This window comes from Halichoeres trimaculatus, unplaced genomic scaffold (genome assembly GCF_033239565.1).
Source record: "Halichoeres trimaculatus isolate MK-OKI-2021-1 unplaced genomic scaffold, fHalTri1.1 fHalTri1_scaffold_18, whole genome shotgun sequence".
NCBI classification, from domain to species: Eukaryota; Metazoa; Chordata; class Actinopteri; order Labriformes; family Labridae; genus Halichoeres; species Halichoeres trimaculatus.
Window position 1 is genome coordinate 28507589 of NW_027437196.1, and position 17384 is coordinate 28524972.

Sequence of the window (17384 nt, forward strand, 5' to 3'; positions counted from 1 at the left end):
TGAGACAGTGGTAATTAAGAAACAAAGCTTGATTGTTCTTTGTAACAAAGAGCCACATGCCAATCACAAAAAAGATGAATTGCTGGATGTCTCCCATTGTTGGTTTTTGTTTACTGTTCTGCATTTTTCTTCTTCGTTGGATTTATTAGCAGGGTACAATGTGTTGTGCTGCTATGCCGTCACACTATTGTGTAGCTAATGTGGCTATCGGCATTTGGCTTACATACCGCCTACCAAGAAGGGCACAGTTGGCTGTGGAAACATAAACAAGATCAGGCTTTACTAACCCAAACCAGACCAAACTGTACTGATTCAAACTGGACCACTTGGTGGAAACAGGGCTTAATAGAGCAGTTAGCTGCTGAGCTTAGACCTAAGTACATTTGGTTCATTTGATTGGTTGGTATCACACCAGAGCCAGCACAAAAGTCTTTCTACCATAGTGAACTCTGAACAGGAAATTCTTAAAGGAAGTTCTTGTCCCACCTTTTTTTGGATTGTCTTCAGTTCTTTTAATAGAAACATTGATGATTAAAAGTTATCTAAGGGTTATTTTTGTTACTCAATGGGCGTGGCCACAAACGACTGCCAAAGTTGGCTCTCTTGTACAATGCTGGATCAGAACCAAAATGCACACACACGTTTAGTGTTTAAGCCTGATAGCATCTATGTCCTTTTTTTAATCTCAAAGAACGGTGGCCCCTACTATCAACAGGAAGTCATATGTTTTATTCTGTGATTAAAATCTCCTTCTTTTATACATTTTCTTTTGAATTGTGCTCAGAAATGTCTTTCAGACCTTCATAAAGCATCACTGATCAGGTCATGTCCTGTAGTTAAAGGTAGTGTCAACAGCGCCGCATCAGACTCTGACATCTCGCCACAAACCAGGAAGTAGCTCATTCATATCAGGTCCCGAGTTCTTCAAATTTCACAAACACCATCAAGGTCCACCCCCAACACATATACAAGCTCCAATCACCGCTACTGCATTAATGCCACCCTCTGGACATACATTGTCCAATCTTTACCAAATTTTGCACACATGATTACAGTCCCACTCTGGACTCTTGTACAGATTAGGGTGTGAGTAATCAAGTAGTCTATTGGAAACAAGTGATATTCACTCCAATAAACGCCTTCAAACATGCTTCAAATCATTCACATTGTTTGATCTCTCACCGACACTACTGAAGATGATAAATATTACAAAGTCACAGCCATATCTAGTGGTCAAAGGCATGTGAGTCAAGGGCCCGCTTATTACTCCTTGTGGCTCTAATTTGTCTCTAATTACATTTTCTGTACGTTAAGCACTTCAGTTATCATTATTATATATGAAAAGTGCTCTATGGATAAAGTCTGATGGCTGGAAGGCTGCAGCAGGTCACCTGACGCTAACGGGTTTAACGGCTCTAACATGATGCTTGTGTCCACCAAAAGCTCTCATGGTTCCCTAAACCAGTGTTTCCCAATCCTGGTCCTGGGGACCCCCTGCCCTGCATGTTTTAGATGTTCCCACTCCAACACGCCTGATTCAAATGATCAGCTCGTCATCAAGCTCTGCTTGAGCCTGATAATGAGCCTTTCATTTGAATCAGGTGTGCTGGAGTGGGGTAACATCTAAAACATGCAGGGCAGGGGTCCTCCAGGACCAGGATTGAGAAACACTGCCCTAAACCATGTTGTAATGTTAACGCATGTGGAACAATCTGGATAACCTTGAAACTGAGATTATTTCCCCAACTATCATGTCATCACCAAACCCTCTAACCATGCACCCCTGCTCTACACGTCCATGTTCATGAGGAGATCATCTTTCCATCTGAGAGTGAGGACAGAAGGACACAAAGACACAGCTCAGACTTCTGCTCAGCAGCTCTTTTATTATCAGACAGGAGTGGTCCCATCAGACCTTCAAACCTGCACTAAACCTCTCCTCAGGTCTTTGCTCTGCTCATGCAGCAGCTGATCTGAGAGCTCTTTGTTTCTGGTTTGAAGAATGGGAGGAGTCACGCTGTTCTGTAGATCAGCTGCCGAGCTTTGCTCAGTCCTGGAGGCCTACTGCACAGGACGGATCTTCATGCTGATGCTCTTCAAGGAGTAGTCAAAGCCTTTCCATTGACGCCAGTCCACTCCAACAGCATAGATAGTACCATCAGCGCCCCAGCGATAAACTCCGTTTGGATTTGCATAGTGGCAATTGTTGTACCAGAATGCTCCCAAATATAGTTTGGCACAGTGTGCAGATGAGGAATCCTGGTCCTTGTCGAAGGTGGAGAATTTCTGTCCGTTGTGAAAATACAGGGAGTCTCCTACAGAGACAGTGAACAGTGATATCAGATCTGACTGCAGACAGCTGAGTGGACCAGCAGAGGCACCATAAGGTCACATGTTGTATCGTTGGTCAGGATTACAATATCAGACAAACACAAAATAACCTCTGTGACTGACTTACCTGCTCCCCCATCAATGAACCCAGAAACGTTCAGTCTGTATCCGTTGGCCTCTGGGTCGATGGAGAAGGAAGAATAGCGAGCGTACACTTTGTTCCCCTCAAAGTCCTCCATGTCCACCAGCAGCTCATAGTTCTTCCTCAGAGTCAGATGGAAGAGGTTCTCAAGACCTGAGAGAAACCAGAGACATGAAGACGTTTGCCAGCTCCTCTTACTGTCAGCAGACTGAGATACTCAAAGATCTGCACTCAGTCTTTGATGAGGAAACCTGAGGAGCTCAACATAGGGGAAAGTACACTCTAAAACTTAAACCAGAAGAACACGAGCTGATCCAGCTCTAACTCTGGGATTTATGGAAAGCACAGCTTTAACAGAGTCCCAGCTCATCTCTCACCCAGCCAGTACTCCCCAGCAGCAGTCCCAAAGCCTGTCTTGTAGTGGTCCCAGGGTCTGTAGAAGTTCACCGAGCCATCCATCCTCCTCTGGAAGACCTGGAGGACCAGGGAGAGGACTGGTCAGCTGACACACCAGATCCTAGCACCACTTTTGGGTTAAAGCACTCACCGTCCAGCGTCCTCCTAGGGAGTCCATGTCACAGAACACCTACACACACACATACACACACACACACACACACACACACACACACACACACACACACACACACACACACACACACACACACACAGAGGTTAATTGACCTTCTCCGTTCAGAAACCCTGACCACATGAATCTCTGTGCTGCAGTCTGCTGCTGGTCTAGACTCTGATCCGTCTCCATCAGGGATGATGTCATCCTACCTGGACTGCAGACGTGGCTCCTATAGGATAGATGGTGTACACTCCACTGGGCCGAGCGTTGTCATTGTTGTAGATGTCACTGCAGTCAAGTGGCAGGAGCAGCTGGGCGCTGATCAGCTGAGGAGCCAGCAGAACGAAGAGCAACAGCAGCTGGAACAGAGGTACAGACCCTGAGTCACCCAGCAGGTAAACCTACAGAGCACCTGAGCTCTCTGAAGTAACGTGCAATACTGGAGTCCAACAGAGAGGCAGCAGCTGCATAAAGGAGCCTGCACACAGCCTGCCTGAGCTGCTTGTGTGAGAAGACTGATAAAAACATGGAGATTAGGATGTTTTTTCAATAAAAAGTGCCACGACAGAATGACAACAACACCAGCTGTGATGAAACAAGTGATGACTTAGGTTTTTGAATCTTATTTGAAAATTGTTCAGCTTTGCTCAGCTGGTTTGCCAAATGTTAGCTCACTACCAGGCCTGGACTGGCAATCGGGAGAGGCAGGACTTTTCCCTGTGGCCTGCCTCCTTATTGGCCTGCCTGAACAGGCCACGGACTGGCAGGCCAATAAAAAAAAAGTTGGTCGGCTTTTTGGCAGACAGGCCAGAGTCAGCAGCGCTAGATGCCTTACAGAGTACATGCCCACCCTTCTGCCATTCACACAAAGCAAATGCTCCGACCTCTGAGTCAGAAGGATAGGGATTGGTCAAAGTGAGAAATTTTTTTTTAGAAGAAGAAACGTGCTGTGATTGGTTAGTTGCTTTATGGCCCGCCCCTTTATGGCGACAACAGGGAAACAAGCACTGCAGAGCGCGCAGTGATATGAGAGTGAGGCAAGAGAGTGGAAGGAGTGCAGAAACCCTGCGGCAAAAAAGGAGGAAAGACAAAGAGAAAAGGTGGACATGAGAGGGAGATGGAGAACAAAAAAGGTTACTCTAGGAGGAAGGGACAAAGTGTTTTAAAATAACACACGTTTCATCAACCCCCGCCCAGGTCCAGCAGTGTACAGTTGAAAACAAATGATGCTGCTACCTCAAGTAAGTTTACGAATGGCTGGTTCTTCTCACAAATGCATAATCAGACATCCCCGGGCAGAGGACTTCAAAGTTCAAAATATCATATAAAATGATTGGTATATTGTTGATTTACTTGGCTCTAATAGAAAACTTTGTTTCATTTTGTCAGTTGCAGGCAATGGTTGCAAGTGACACTTTGCTAAGCCACGCCCCCTTGGTTACTGTTGCTATGCCTGTCAAGCTTTCCTTTCTAGAGTGAGAAATATGAAGTTTTTAGTGAAATCAACGAGTGTTATTTAAATATCTGAACAGATTCTTCAGATACTTTAGAAGGAAGTAGCCAGAAAAGGTCTCCGGTATGTTTTAGAGGGATACATCACAAATGTTGGCAGAGTAATTAAACTTAGAACAACAGTGTTCTTGTCGAGTAAGGTAAGTCAATATATATATATTCTGTTTAAATTGAAAATTATATTAATTTGTCTTTCATTGTCGTTGTATTTGCCCATTTCTATGGTGGCCATTCAAAAATGCTAAAATAAATCAGTGGGTCAGAACTTGTTTCTGTTACACATATTTCTTGTTCACATATTTCAACGGCTCAGGGTTTGACAGAAGTAACCTACTATTGATACGTCTTTGTTCGTTAATATTATCTTACCTGACACATAGCGCTCATGATAGTTAGCACCTTACTTTAGAACAAATGCAGGTGTTCTTAGGCTTTATCCACACTTAGCATCTTTCTATTTGCATCTTGGGCTTGGGAAAGGCCAAAAAAATCCACACCACCCTCCAAAACGTCTTAGATATTGACTGTTAGACTTTTAAGTGCTGTGTGCACACAGCTTTGGCATATTGAATTCTTTTGAAAGCTTGACAGGCCTCCTGTACATTTTAATGGTTCCAATCTAGGATTGGACAGTGGCCCTTTGTGGAAGGGGCTTAGCAAAGGGTCACTTGTACTGTAAAAGGCATATTTTTGGAGGGAAAAAAAACCCCTTTATTTTTGTGCATTATCACAGGTGACACAACCCTTGCAGTGGCCGAAGTGGCCTGACTGATTGGAAACCTCCCGGCCTAAATTTCTTTCCTAGTCCGGCCCTGCTTACTACATACCCTGTTAAATTAAAATTATCCAAGTTTGGATAATAATCATAAAAAAATAAATAAATAACAGTAAGGCTGCTGCTCTCAGGATGACTAACAAGAGACAAAGAGTGGTGTTAAAGCTAGTAAACATACACACACACACACACACACACACACACACACACACACACACACACACACACACACACACACACACACACACACACTTATCTAAGAAAAAAACCCTGGTCCTGAGCTCATGTCAGTTTTGTGTCATCACATCTTACTTGTTGACCTTTAAACTACACCGACGCTGCTTCATCAATAAACCAGACTGCACAGCTTGTACAAAAGGTACATACTGATCAAATTTGAATGTAAAAATTACATTAAAACATAAATAAACATATGAAAAAATGAATCAATGAATCAACAAATCAATCAGAAAATAATCCATTTATCACACATTAAAGTGTAACACAGTGAGTAAAATTCAGTCCAGGTTTAAAAAGAGTAGAATGTCAGGAGTGTGTATGGCTGCACAGACCCTGACATGTGAATCACCTTCATCAATAACACGGGTAAGCAGCTAGACAGACAGGCGGGGACAAACGTACCTTCATGGTCAGGTTTCTGATGGAGTCTGCTGGTGAAGCTGTGGATCTCAGGGCCTCTGATGGCCCCCAGCTTCACCGAGCTGTATTTATTCCTTCTGTTATCTAGATCTCATATTAATAAATGACCAAACACATGCTGTTTATCCACATTCGCTCTGAAATCTGCTGGCCTTGGCTGTCTGTATAACTTCAGGTTACAAAACAGCTTTATCCAGAGATGTTCACCCGGTGTGAGTTTCCCACGCTGCCCTGACTCTGTGTGTTTCTCAAGTCAGGGGAGGACAATTTCATCCATCAGATTACCCTGATACCATGACATTTTTATTGACCTTACAAAAACATCTCACCTTATGGACCACTATCTCCTTCTTTATAAATTATAACAAATTGGATTAAATCACAATTCCCTTCTTTGATTCACCCGATATCTTTATAACAGGCTTTAGAATGTTTATGTTAAAGTCCCTGTGAGGAGTTTGAAACTGATTTTGAAAAAGTCTCCCTTCCCTGCCTGGTTCTAGTCCACACTTTAAAATGAGATTGCCAGCTCCAATATTACTGGTTACAAGTTACTTGAAATTGCTACTTTGGGTCGTCCAGGACTGGATTGATTTATGGCAAGTCTAGGTCTCTATGACAACACCATGCCGGCTGATGAAGTTTAGTAGAGAAAAGATAAAACACAGAGATCTGTGTTTTTCTCTGCTGAAAATGATTGCTGTGATTAATTTTGTAGTGATGGTGGACACTGGAGCCTAACTGAAAGAAAAAGGACAGATGAGCAGAAGAAAGATAAACAAGAGAGAGATAGAGCATGAGCTAAAGGCTAATGTTGACTCCAACCCACAGTCAGCAGTTATTCTGCAGTGGTCTGTTCAAACTTGAGAATCTATCAATAAAATTAAGATTAAGAAATAGAAGTGACATTAGCTCTGCTTGGTAGATGACTGGCAGGACATAGCTAACCAGGATTTACTGATGTTACACATTACTGATGTTTCTTAGAGCACCGAGCTGTCAGCTACGCTAAATATAAACAGCTACTAAACTACATACAAACTGATACTGTTTACTTGTTGTCATGTTAGCCTAAAGATGCATCAGAGCACTGGGCTGCTGATAGCACTAGGTATATAGCCAGTTGCTTGGACATGTAGCCTACTTGATGTCACATTTCAAACCATAGTGCTACGTAACTGTACTAATAAATACCTTACCTCCGCGTGTTATATCCAGTACAAAAGTTGTTTAGAACAAAGAACATTTGTTTCGATCAGATATCCATTTAATTTCAAAACAAACACATGCATTGCTAAAGCCTGGCTCATACTACAGGATTCTCGTCCTGATTTAACCCTGATTCAGTCCTCCCGACAATCGGGGAAGAAATCTGGTCGGGGACTAAAATCGGCCCCAACAATCGGGCAAGATTATCTTCTAGTTTGAGCGGTTGACAGATGCATCTTTAGCCCCACGATCGTCTCACAGACTCGTCGGAGCTGCCCAGATAATTTTTAAACATGTTTGATATTTATCTGGATGATTACAACATTCATTCTCACTGAGGATGACAACAGACAATTAGAAAGAGCCCCAGAGACCGGACAACAGACAACAAACACAGGCTCAAGTGCAACTGAAGGCTCCGGGTCAGCTGACTGCGCACTCCACTGGCCCACTCGAGCCAGTTCAATAATGCCTTTAAAAATAACACATAACCATTTTCATACAGTAGCAAACTGTTGTTTTATCAGTGATGGGTGTGAGATCAGGCCATTATTGGCTGATACAGCAACAGTTTCACCTCTGTCCCTCTGCGTGCACGTAATTTATGAAAGGCACCGCTGCAGACAGCTGCGCTTCTCTCTCCTCCTGTCCCACCAGTGAGCTAAAAACCTTAGCTCAAACAATTGAGCACATGTGGTACATCACTCTCTCTGGTCAAATAATCTTGGTGAAATCCTGTAGTGTGTGCTGGTCAGTATTTTCAAATCTTGTAGTTACAGCGTGCTTAAGATTTGAGAAAAGATGATCTGTGAAGAATCTTCTTATGTGTGAGATACAACCTGATTTCAGAATCTTTTAATCTTTTAAGATTTTTAAAATCCTGTAGTGTGAGCCAGACTTAAGAGTAATTTATGACAGTGTGCAGAGACTCCAGGCCAGAAGGTGGCAAGGGAGTGCAATTAGAACAGATTCTCCTCACAGCATCTTTAATGGTTGCCAGGCAGGCCAACTGGTAGTTGAATTAGGTGTCCCAAAAGGCTCTTTTCTTGGGCCATTGTGTTTTTCTATATTTATAAATGACCTCCCTTAACTTTGCTAAATCTGTCATGTCCAATTGTATTGACATGGTCATTGACTATCCTGACAGTAATACATCACAGATCCACAATAACTTTCAACTGATATGGTCCAACACTGGTTCAAACACAACATTCTTGTAAATAAATAAATAAAAAAAAACCTGCTCTGTGGTTTTTGTTAAAATACATAGTTTATTGCAGATTTAGTTATTATTACAATGATGGTACTTTTCTTGACAAAGTCTATGTATTTCAACATTAAAGACTCTCACTTTTATACCACATTTTGATCACATTTCCAAAAGAATTGATGGCAGTTAAGGTTTTCTTTATCAGTCAATCAACTGTTTCTCGTTTTAAGTGAGGAAAATAATTATCTCCCTACTACACTTCATTTTGCAACACTTGGTTTTGACAATAGTGTTCATCATAACACCACAGACTCTTATCCCCAAGCTTCTCTCCACCTTATATGACTCATAGATTTGTCTTGTGATGTCCGTTCAGAGCCCATAATTGTCTCATGTACGAATTCCTTAACTGACTTCATCCAAAATCCAGACCTTAGTTTCACTGGTTGTTTCTCTTCAAATGTGTTAATTCAGATGTTCCACCATATTTAAAACTAGAATAGTCTTCTCCTGTCTTAAAATAAATCACCTTTGACATTAGCTTTAAGTCATAATTATTCTCCCACCTACGGTCTAGCTGTTATTGTTTCTGATCAGACTGTTTTGTTTTCTAATATCTCTTAATTTTGAGAGGGTCTATTTCTTTACTATTGTAATATTATATTGATGCTTTCTGAGAGTACCATTGTTACTATCATGTTAATATCATTTTTGTAATGTTCTTATAAGTTCACTTTTTTGGTTTTCATATTTTTACTTATTAGTGCTTTGGTGCTTTGGTGCTTGTGACATGGGTTGGTGGTGGTGGAGGTGGAAATAGGGGTGGGGGTGACTAGTCCCACAGTTTTTCAGGTTATCATCAAATTTATTTTGTGTTATTATTTAATTAAAAGTTATCAAAGCATTTTTTTGTAACTCAATTCACATTCTTTAATAATCTCTCCCCCACATTACTGAAAATGATAGATATATCAAAGTCACAGCTGTACCTTGTGGTCATAAGCAGTACTGCAACACACTCTACTTTTTAAAATGACCTGCGTATGCTTGCTGTAGGGGTCACACCTTATGAACCTACATGACTTTTTACTGAAGCACATCTTGTTGCACATGTAGCAACAGCAACATGCCCCAACAGGTGCACATAGGGCGAGAGCCTGCTTATCGCTGCTTGCGACTTTAATCCAGCCTATTATCTGATTCTCATATTAATAAATGACCAAACACATGCTGTTTGTCCACATTCGCTCTGAAATCTGCTGGCCTTGGCTGTCTCTATAACTTCAGGTTATAAAACCGTGTTATCCAGTGATGTTCACCGTGTGTGAGTTTCCCACGTTTCCCTGTGTGTTTCTCAGGTCAGAGGAAGACAGGGTCATCTGGCCTGACAGGCACAGTGGGTGAGCACCTCCTTGTAGCCACTTTTGGCTTTAATGTCTCTTTTTACTCTGAAAATAAAGAATGGAAAAAAGTGTAAAAAATAAATAAATAAATAAATCTTAGAATCGGTAAAATGAGCTCTAACAGCTGGACACACTCCTGACATTCTTTCTATAATAGATATCAAATCTGCTCACAAATGTTCCCCCCAGCTTTGTATAGCAGAGGTTCCTGTATTCGCGTCTGCAGACTGAGACTGTGCTGGAAGTGTCCTCCATGTTTCAAAGCTGACTCTCTTCTTCCTTATTCTTAAAGTGGCCTGGTAGTCCTGTTTTAGCTCATTATCTTGCTGTAGGATGAACCCCTGACCACCGAGGTTCAAAGGCTGCATGACAGGGCACTGCAGAGTACTGTGGGAGCCATTTTTGGTTCAGTGTGCCTTTCTCTGTACAAGTCCCAGACCCTGGTTCCAGAAAAACAGCTCCAGACCATCATGCTTCGTCCTCCATGTTAACATTTGATGTCACGCACTGAGGAACATCCTTTTCTTAGCTACCTGACATATGGCGTACAGAAATCCTGATGATGAAGCAGTCCACAGCACCATCTTCTTGTCTTCAGTGGTGTTTCAGCCGTTTCTGTTTCTCTTCCTCTCCCTCTGTCTTAGTGATGGGTGTCTGTCTTTCTGCAGTCTGACCTGGCAAAGCTGCAGCTGTAACTGAAACTGAGACTGTGACACTACCACCTCTTCGAAGCTTTGAAGCCTGAAGCTGTTGACTCTCAGAAACTGGTCCTCTGGTTCTATTACACTTCTTTTGTATAGAACAGCTCTCTTGAGGCTTCCTCCACTGTTGTCAAGCTAGAATGTCAATAATATACCACGATCTATGTGCTGAGAAACTGTGAAATATGGCCATGTGATCTGAACCCTGAATGTGGACAGGATCGTTTTGGGTGAGAATATTTAGAAATCCCCTTTTATCATCTGATCAGACCTCATGGCCCTCGCATGTAATCTTTGTGCAACTTTTTCAACAAGCCATTCAGATTACTGGGATTAATCTTACACACGTTTACCTCCAAATTATTATCTTCCCTTATTATCTTCCCTGAAGTTTGGTGTTGACATCCAACATGTAAACTTAGATACTGATTGTAAAAAATAGGAAACAAATTACTTTTTTTTCAAGGGCACACACCTTTTTAACCTATACTCCATTTGCTTCAGGCTGAACAGTGACATTACTGCCACTTCTACAGTGCTGAGAAATATTTTCCTCTCACTAAAAAAGGGGAAGTTCATCACAAAACATTAAAGACAATAAGAATAAACAAAAAAAACAGAAGAGTACTGGTTTGTATTGATTTATTCCACTTAGAAGCATTCATGTCAGGGTCTGCCTGTTGCTGTTCTTTGCAGCTGTGACGTTACCATGACCCTCGTTGTTGCTTGGTGCTGCTCCTTGTGCTCTCCAGCTGCTGTAGCTGCCTCTCCTAGCATGAATGTTTATCCCAGTGTGGCTATTGACTTTGCTACTTGATTTTTCTGGAACTAAGTCCAAATACTCAAGTTCAGTTGAGACCATTGTTCAAGAAGAACATCATGAATGTATTATTCAGCTTGACTCAGTATCTCGCTGACTGTCAGCCCCTGTGTGTAAACGGCTATCACTGGCTAGTTGCTTTCATTCATTGGTCCAACTGGCTGAATTATAGAATCGACAAATCAAGATGGACTGCACGGTAGCGCAACGGGTAGCGCTGCAGCCTCACAGCAAGAAGTCACCGGTTCGATTCCCAGCTTGGCCGATGGACCTTTCTGTGTGGAGTTTGCATGTACTCTTGGGGCCTCTCCGGGTACTCCAGCTTCCTCCCACAGTCCAAAAACATGCTTAACAGGTTAATTGATCACTATAAATTGTCCCTAGGTGTGAGAGTGTGCGTGAACAGTTGTCTGTCTCTGTGTCAGCCCTGCTGGTGCCCAGTCCAGGGTGTACCCCGCCTCGCTGGGATAGGCTCCAGCCGCCCAGGATTGAGAAAATGGGTGGATGGCTATTCCAACATAAAAACAAAACCCTCTTGAAATCTATAGTTATAAATTTAAAGCTGCTCCTGTTAGTCTGTCCTCGGTTGACACCCTTTAGAAGATATGATATGCAGAGAAAAGCCATGATTGCTCCTTAATAATTAAAAGGCTCCGGGTCATTACGGGTAATTACAGGACAATGAAATAAAATGAGCTGACTCTTTATTTGTTAAGTCCATGTTGCATCACTTTGATTGGCTTAGCTGTTTCAGAGCAATTAAACAAGATACGTGATTGGTTTAAAGTGTATAACCTCACCTACAGTCCATAATGCTCTTGTGCTGCTGTATAATTACATTAACACTCATGGTAGATGGAAACTTCTAAACAAGAAAGATCTACAGTTCTACAGTTTTATTTAGCAGATGCTTTTGTCCAAAGCGATGTACAACACAAGCAAGAATTTAGACAGAAGGAAAAACCTAGTTAGTGCGACAACAGTTCTTCAAGTTATTTGGCTGCAGGTTCTGCCATTAAGTACAAGTTTTATTTATTTGTTTATTTATTTATTTATTTATTTTTATTTATATTTATTTATTTATTTTTATTGGGGGGGGGGGTAAACTAATCAACAAGCCAACTTCTTGCAATGCTGCAACACTATACCGCAATCTTCATCAAAATTCAGTAATAGAGCTAAAAAATCATAAGAGCTGAGTCATAGACCTTCTGACTCATTCTCCCCCTGAGGGCAAAGAGGAGAAGGGTCAGCTTAAGTGCACAAGTGTTCCCTGAACAGATAAGTTTTCAGACTTCTCTTAAAAGTAGAAAGGGACTCTCTGGATCATATAGAGTTAGGTAATTCATTCCACCATTTGGGAACAACAGAGGAGAAGAGTCTGGCTAGAGATTTAGAGCTGCACTGGGCTGGGAGCACCAGGCGTCATTCACAAGCAGAGCGTAGTGGGCGAGAGGGAGTGTAGACCTGGATGAGGGACCCCAGGTAGGCAGAAGCTGTTCTTGTTAATGTTTCGTAAGCCAGGAGAAGAGCTTTGAATTTGATTGGAGCTGCTACTGGAAGCCAGTGAAGAGAGATTAACAGCTGGGTGACTTGTGCTGTTTTGGGCTGGTTAAAGACCAGACGTGCTGCTGCATTCTGGGTAATCTGCAGAGGTTTAAATGTACACGCAGGAAGGCCTGCTAGGAGGGAATTGCAGTAGTTGATGTGTGATATCACAAGGGCCTGTACCAGAAGCTGTGTGGCCTGTTGTGTCAGGTAGGGTCTAATCCTCCTGATGTTATAGAGGGCATATCGACACGACCATGAAATTGAGGCCACATGTAGCTTAAAGGTCAGCTGGTCATCAATCATGACACCCAGATTTCTGGCAGAGTTTGTGGGCACAAGTTGATTGGAATCAAGCAGGACATTGATCTGTAGTTGAACCGAGGAAAAAGCAGGAGGGACATTGAGCTCAGTTTGGACAGATTTAGCTGAAGGTGGCGTTCCTTCATCCATGTGGAGATATCAGCCAGACACGCTGATATCCGAGCCGAGACAGTTGTGTCATTAGGAGGAAAAGACAGGAATAGCTGAGTGTTGTCAGCATAGCAGTGGTAGGGGAAGCCATGAGAGCGGATCACCGCGCCAAGTGAGGTGGTGCATAAGGAAAAGAGTAGGGGACCAAGCACTGACCTCTGGGATACCCCTGTTGGTAAGCCATGTGATTTAGACACTTCTCCTTGCCGTGACACGCTGAAGGATCTGTCTGTGAGGTAGGACTTGAACCAGGACAGTGCAGAACCTGAGATGCCAAGTTCAGAGAGTGTGGAGAGGAGGATTTGATGGTTTCCTGTGTCAAAGGCAGCAGACAAGTCAAGCAGTAGTAGGACAGAGGACTGACCAGCAGCTCGAGCCAGTCGCAGTGATTTTACCATCACTAGTGTTTGTTCATCTTTTGTCCACAGGGTGATGGTGGCTCAGTGGATGAGTCAGTCATCCCTCTGTCAGAGCGTTTGATGCCAGCCCTCCCTGACGGCACATCAAAGCATCTTTGGGCAAGACTGGGCAACAAATTGCCCATGAGTGGTACAGCTAACAGGAAACAAATAGGAGTGCCTCTTGTACAGAGTTGGGTATGTAACTACAAGTAACGAACGTTACAAGTAGTTAAATTACTTTTGATAGGAACGAGTAGTGTAACGGCACTACTCCTCCTAGATAAGTAGTTAAACTAGAGTTACAAATGAAACACCACGATCGTTACTTTTACAATGACTGCAAATAGAGCAACCAAAATATGACTGTTTAAGCGGAGTTCTTTTTATTACCACCAGTAGATTGAACAGTGGCCATACGAGCAACTACTCGCTATCTCTTCCGGGTCAGGGCTGATGGAACTGTCACAGTTAAATTGGTTGCCTTAAATAAATCTGTGCCCCACTGACAGCACTGCACTCCCCCTACTGTAAATGCCCCTTTTAAAGGATAATTTCAGTTTATACAGCTTTAACATTGTTTATAGAATGAAGTAGAACTAAATACTCACCCAGAAGGCTTTCCTGATCCAAGCAGTGCTTCGGGAGATATTTAGATCCAAAATCGTGCAGCAGACGTCCGTATAATGGGATCCATCAGGGGCATAGACAGCGCTGCTCCTAAAACTGCATTAATCGTCCAAAAACTCGTGTTTTTCACCAATATTCCATCATGGTCCGCTCCAAGTTAGTGCTCTGCTGCAGTCTGTGTCACTCCAGACAGCGCTGTGTGGCTGTACTGACCTCTGAACTGACAAAGACTTTGTTTACATTTGCTCCTCAAAGAAAGGAGTACTGCGCATGCGCAGTACCAAATGAAGAATAAAATGTAACTAAGACCTAAACACACTCTCAGTCACCAACGAGTGTCTTGATCACTCCAAACAAAGAGGCCAGTGCTCTTCTTCCTCTGACTGAGGACTCTATTTCTTTCACTTTCTCTCCTCCCAATCAAAAATGTAATTAGAGCTCACCAGACAAGCAGTTTTTGCTTGAGCAGAAACAAAGGCTAGCTGTGATGTGAATGGGTGCTTTGTAAACGTGCCGCTCATCATGCATGCATAGGCAGAGAACAGGGGTCATGGTGGCATCAAATATGGATGAAAGGAAGAAAAGTAGAGTACATGAATGAACAGTCATACATGTAGGGACATACAGTTTGTCTAATGTGCCATTACTGTCTGATTAGTGAACCTATAAGACTGCAGGAGTAGAGCGTCTACCCCACAGGGAACAGTCTATAGTCAGCGTGTCATGTCATGTCACAACCCCACTTTCATGTTAAAGGTACCAGTTAATAAAGAACACATTTTTATTCATCTATGTGTGTTTCTGAATCGTTGTCAATTCAGCTGAAGAAATACTGAAAATATGGAAAACCAATTTCTCTTTTTCAGGCTGCAAAAAGGGACACACATGTCTAAAATCTGTCCCAGCACCAGCAGACAAAAGACAAAGTGGTTGCTTTTATTTTTTATCACCAGGGTGCTGGCTACAGTTGGAGATAATTTGTTTGTGCTTACCACTTCACCTCAGATTGCTTCACAGCGAGGGCAGAGCTCATAAAGTTAGACAGGAAGGGCAGGAAAGTAGGAAACCACTCACATTTTCACCTATCACTTAGAGACTCGCTGGTCTGACAACACATTACATGAGCAGGGCCTGTGAAAGCCATGTGACTGACAGCAGACAGGAGCAAACCTGCAGGCATCATACTGTACAAACCCAGAGAAAAACATGAAGTTAAACTTCAAAATCTGACATAATGTGCAGCAAAACGAAAGAAGAACTGTAGACAACATGATAGCTGCAGCCTTAGCGTGTCAAACAGAGCAGTAAATGAAAATATGATTCAAATGTTAAGCCTGTGTTATTTACATTTAGAAATATTACACCCTCAAGGCTTTGGTGTTAGCATGACTTATGTATGGCTACGTATTCAGTCCAACAAGCTGTATGACTGACAGACAGCTGGAGTCACAGACCGAGGAGTTCCTGCTCTTCCCACTCCATTGATGAGTCTCTCTTCATTCATGCTGGGCTGTAAAACCTCAAACCTGTTGACCCCTGGTCTGGCTCCACTCATGTCTGTTTGTGGTAGTCCAGCCAAGACACGGTTTGTTTGACTTTCAAAGTCACTGGGTGTTTTTGGGTAGTTTCCAGTCACAACTTCCTGTCCCAATCTTCTCTATGCTGAATTTATGCATCACAGCTGTGTGTCTGGCAAAAACAGGATGGCTGGGTACACTCCAAAAAATCAACATGAGTGTTTGTTCAATCAACATAAGTAAAACATGTAGCTTCTACTAGATTATTTCATGTTTAGTGGTTAAACATGATTTAATTATGTTGCTTTAGCATGATGGGTAAAATCATTAAAACTACAACATCACTTTACGTTAACTCAGCCTAATTGGTTTAGGTAGGAATCCCGTCTGCAACACCTCTCCAGAGCAGGAGGTGGCAGTAATGTGCTATAGGCCCTACTCATCAGAGAGCAGAGCCAGAGGATAACCTGGATAATGTGGGCATCATTTTGAAGGGTGCAAGTTCCTGATGAGCTAACAATCCACTTGTTGTCACCAGGTGTTGTCTGGACATAACGTTGTAAACCTTTGTTTGTTTAATTGGTACAAACTAATGAAGTAATTTTTGTTGTGACAGCTCATTGAAACCATGAGTGAGGAGCAAAGTCAGCGCATATGAGACCCTACTGTTCAGTGAGACAGTACTCGACGGGCGAGGACCAGCCGTCTGTGCTTGACTGGTGTGGACCTACAGTCTATGGTCGTTGGGTGTGGACTTGCTGTCTGTACTTGACTGGCACAGACCTGTGGTCCGTGCTCTATGGGCACTGACCGGCGTTTGTGCTCTCTGGGTGCGGGCCAGCTGTTTGTGCTTGTTAGGCGCGGACTGGCTGCTTGTGCTGGACTGCCATGGACCTGTGGTCGTTGCTAAACTGGCATGGACTGGGGGTCTGTGCTCCATATGGCCCAGCCCATGTACCCAATGATTTTTACAGTTAGTTTTATGTTGATAAAACAAAATGTGTTGACATGCTGTGCTTTGTTGGCCAAGTTTAAACTGGAGTGGTATAAGATTACACAGCCGGTCCATGCAGTGGTGCACAGACAGCCATGTTGCTTTTAACCAAAGCCATGTACAACACAGATCAATGTACAACAAGGTTTTATATCCACTGTGTACCCTCCTCACTCACAGTTTGAATGCCTTACCTTAGTGGATATGTCGAAACAACCTTTACAAATTAAGTTGGACCAACACATTGCAAACAAGTAATACTAACACCAGCACTTTATGTTCACACAACATATTCACAAATAGTTGGTTGAACAAGTTGGGATCTTGCTAAATGAAGGAAATTTAGTTGGGTGGAAATTCTTTCCATAATTGAATTACGTTCATTACCTGCAACATAACGGAGCAGCCACGTAGACAGACTGCAACAGAATAGATCCAGTGTAAGTCGATACATTGACTTGAATGGAAACCTATCTGAGCCATTTG

General features: G+C 42.6%; 1 protein-coding gene across 1 annotated transcript; it reads right to left on the reverse strand.

Moving 5' to 3' along the window:
* Positions 1–2061: 2061 nt before the first annotated feature.
* On the reverse strand, positions 2062–16844 carry LOC141807864 (microfibril-associated glycoprotein 4-like). The gene is made up of 8 exons (XM_074694078.1): positions 16716–16844; positions 13516–13672; positions 5977–6032; positions 3257–3406; positions 3021–3059; positions 2851–2947; positions 2459–2626; positions 2062–2315 (listed from the first exon to the last, which is right to left on the reverse strand). The coding sequence occupies exons 1-8, from the start codon at positions 16842–16844 to the stop codon at positions 2062–2064; spliced, it is 1050 nt and encodes a 349-aa protein (XP_074550179.1).
* Between the last annotated feature and the right edge of the window lie 540 nt (positions 16845–17384).

Coding starts and splice junctions, on each gene's coding strand:
- LOC141807864 (XM_074694078.1), bottom strand. CDS start 16,844: ATGGAGCACAGACCCCCAGTCCATGCCAGTTTAGCAACGACCACAGGT. Junction 6,033..13,515: donor CCAACAGGGGTATCCCAGAG/GTCAGTGCTTGG, acceptor GGGGGCCATCAG/AGGCCCTGAGATCCACAGCT. Junction 3,407..5,976: donor TCAGAAACCTGACCATGAAG/GTACGTTTGTCC, acceptor CCTCTGTTCCAG/CTGCTGTTGCTCTTCGTTCT.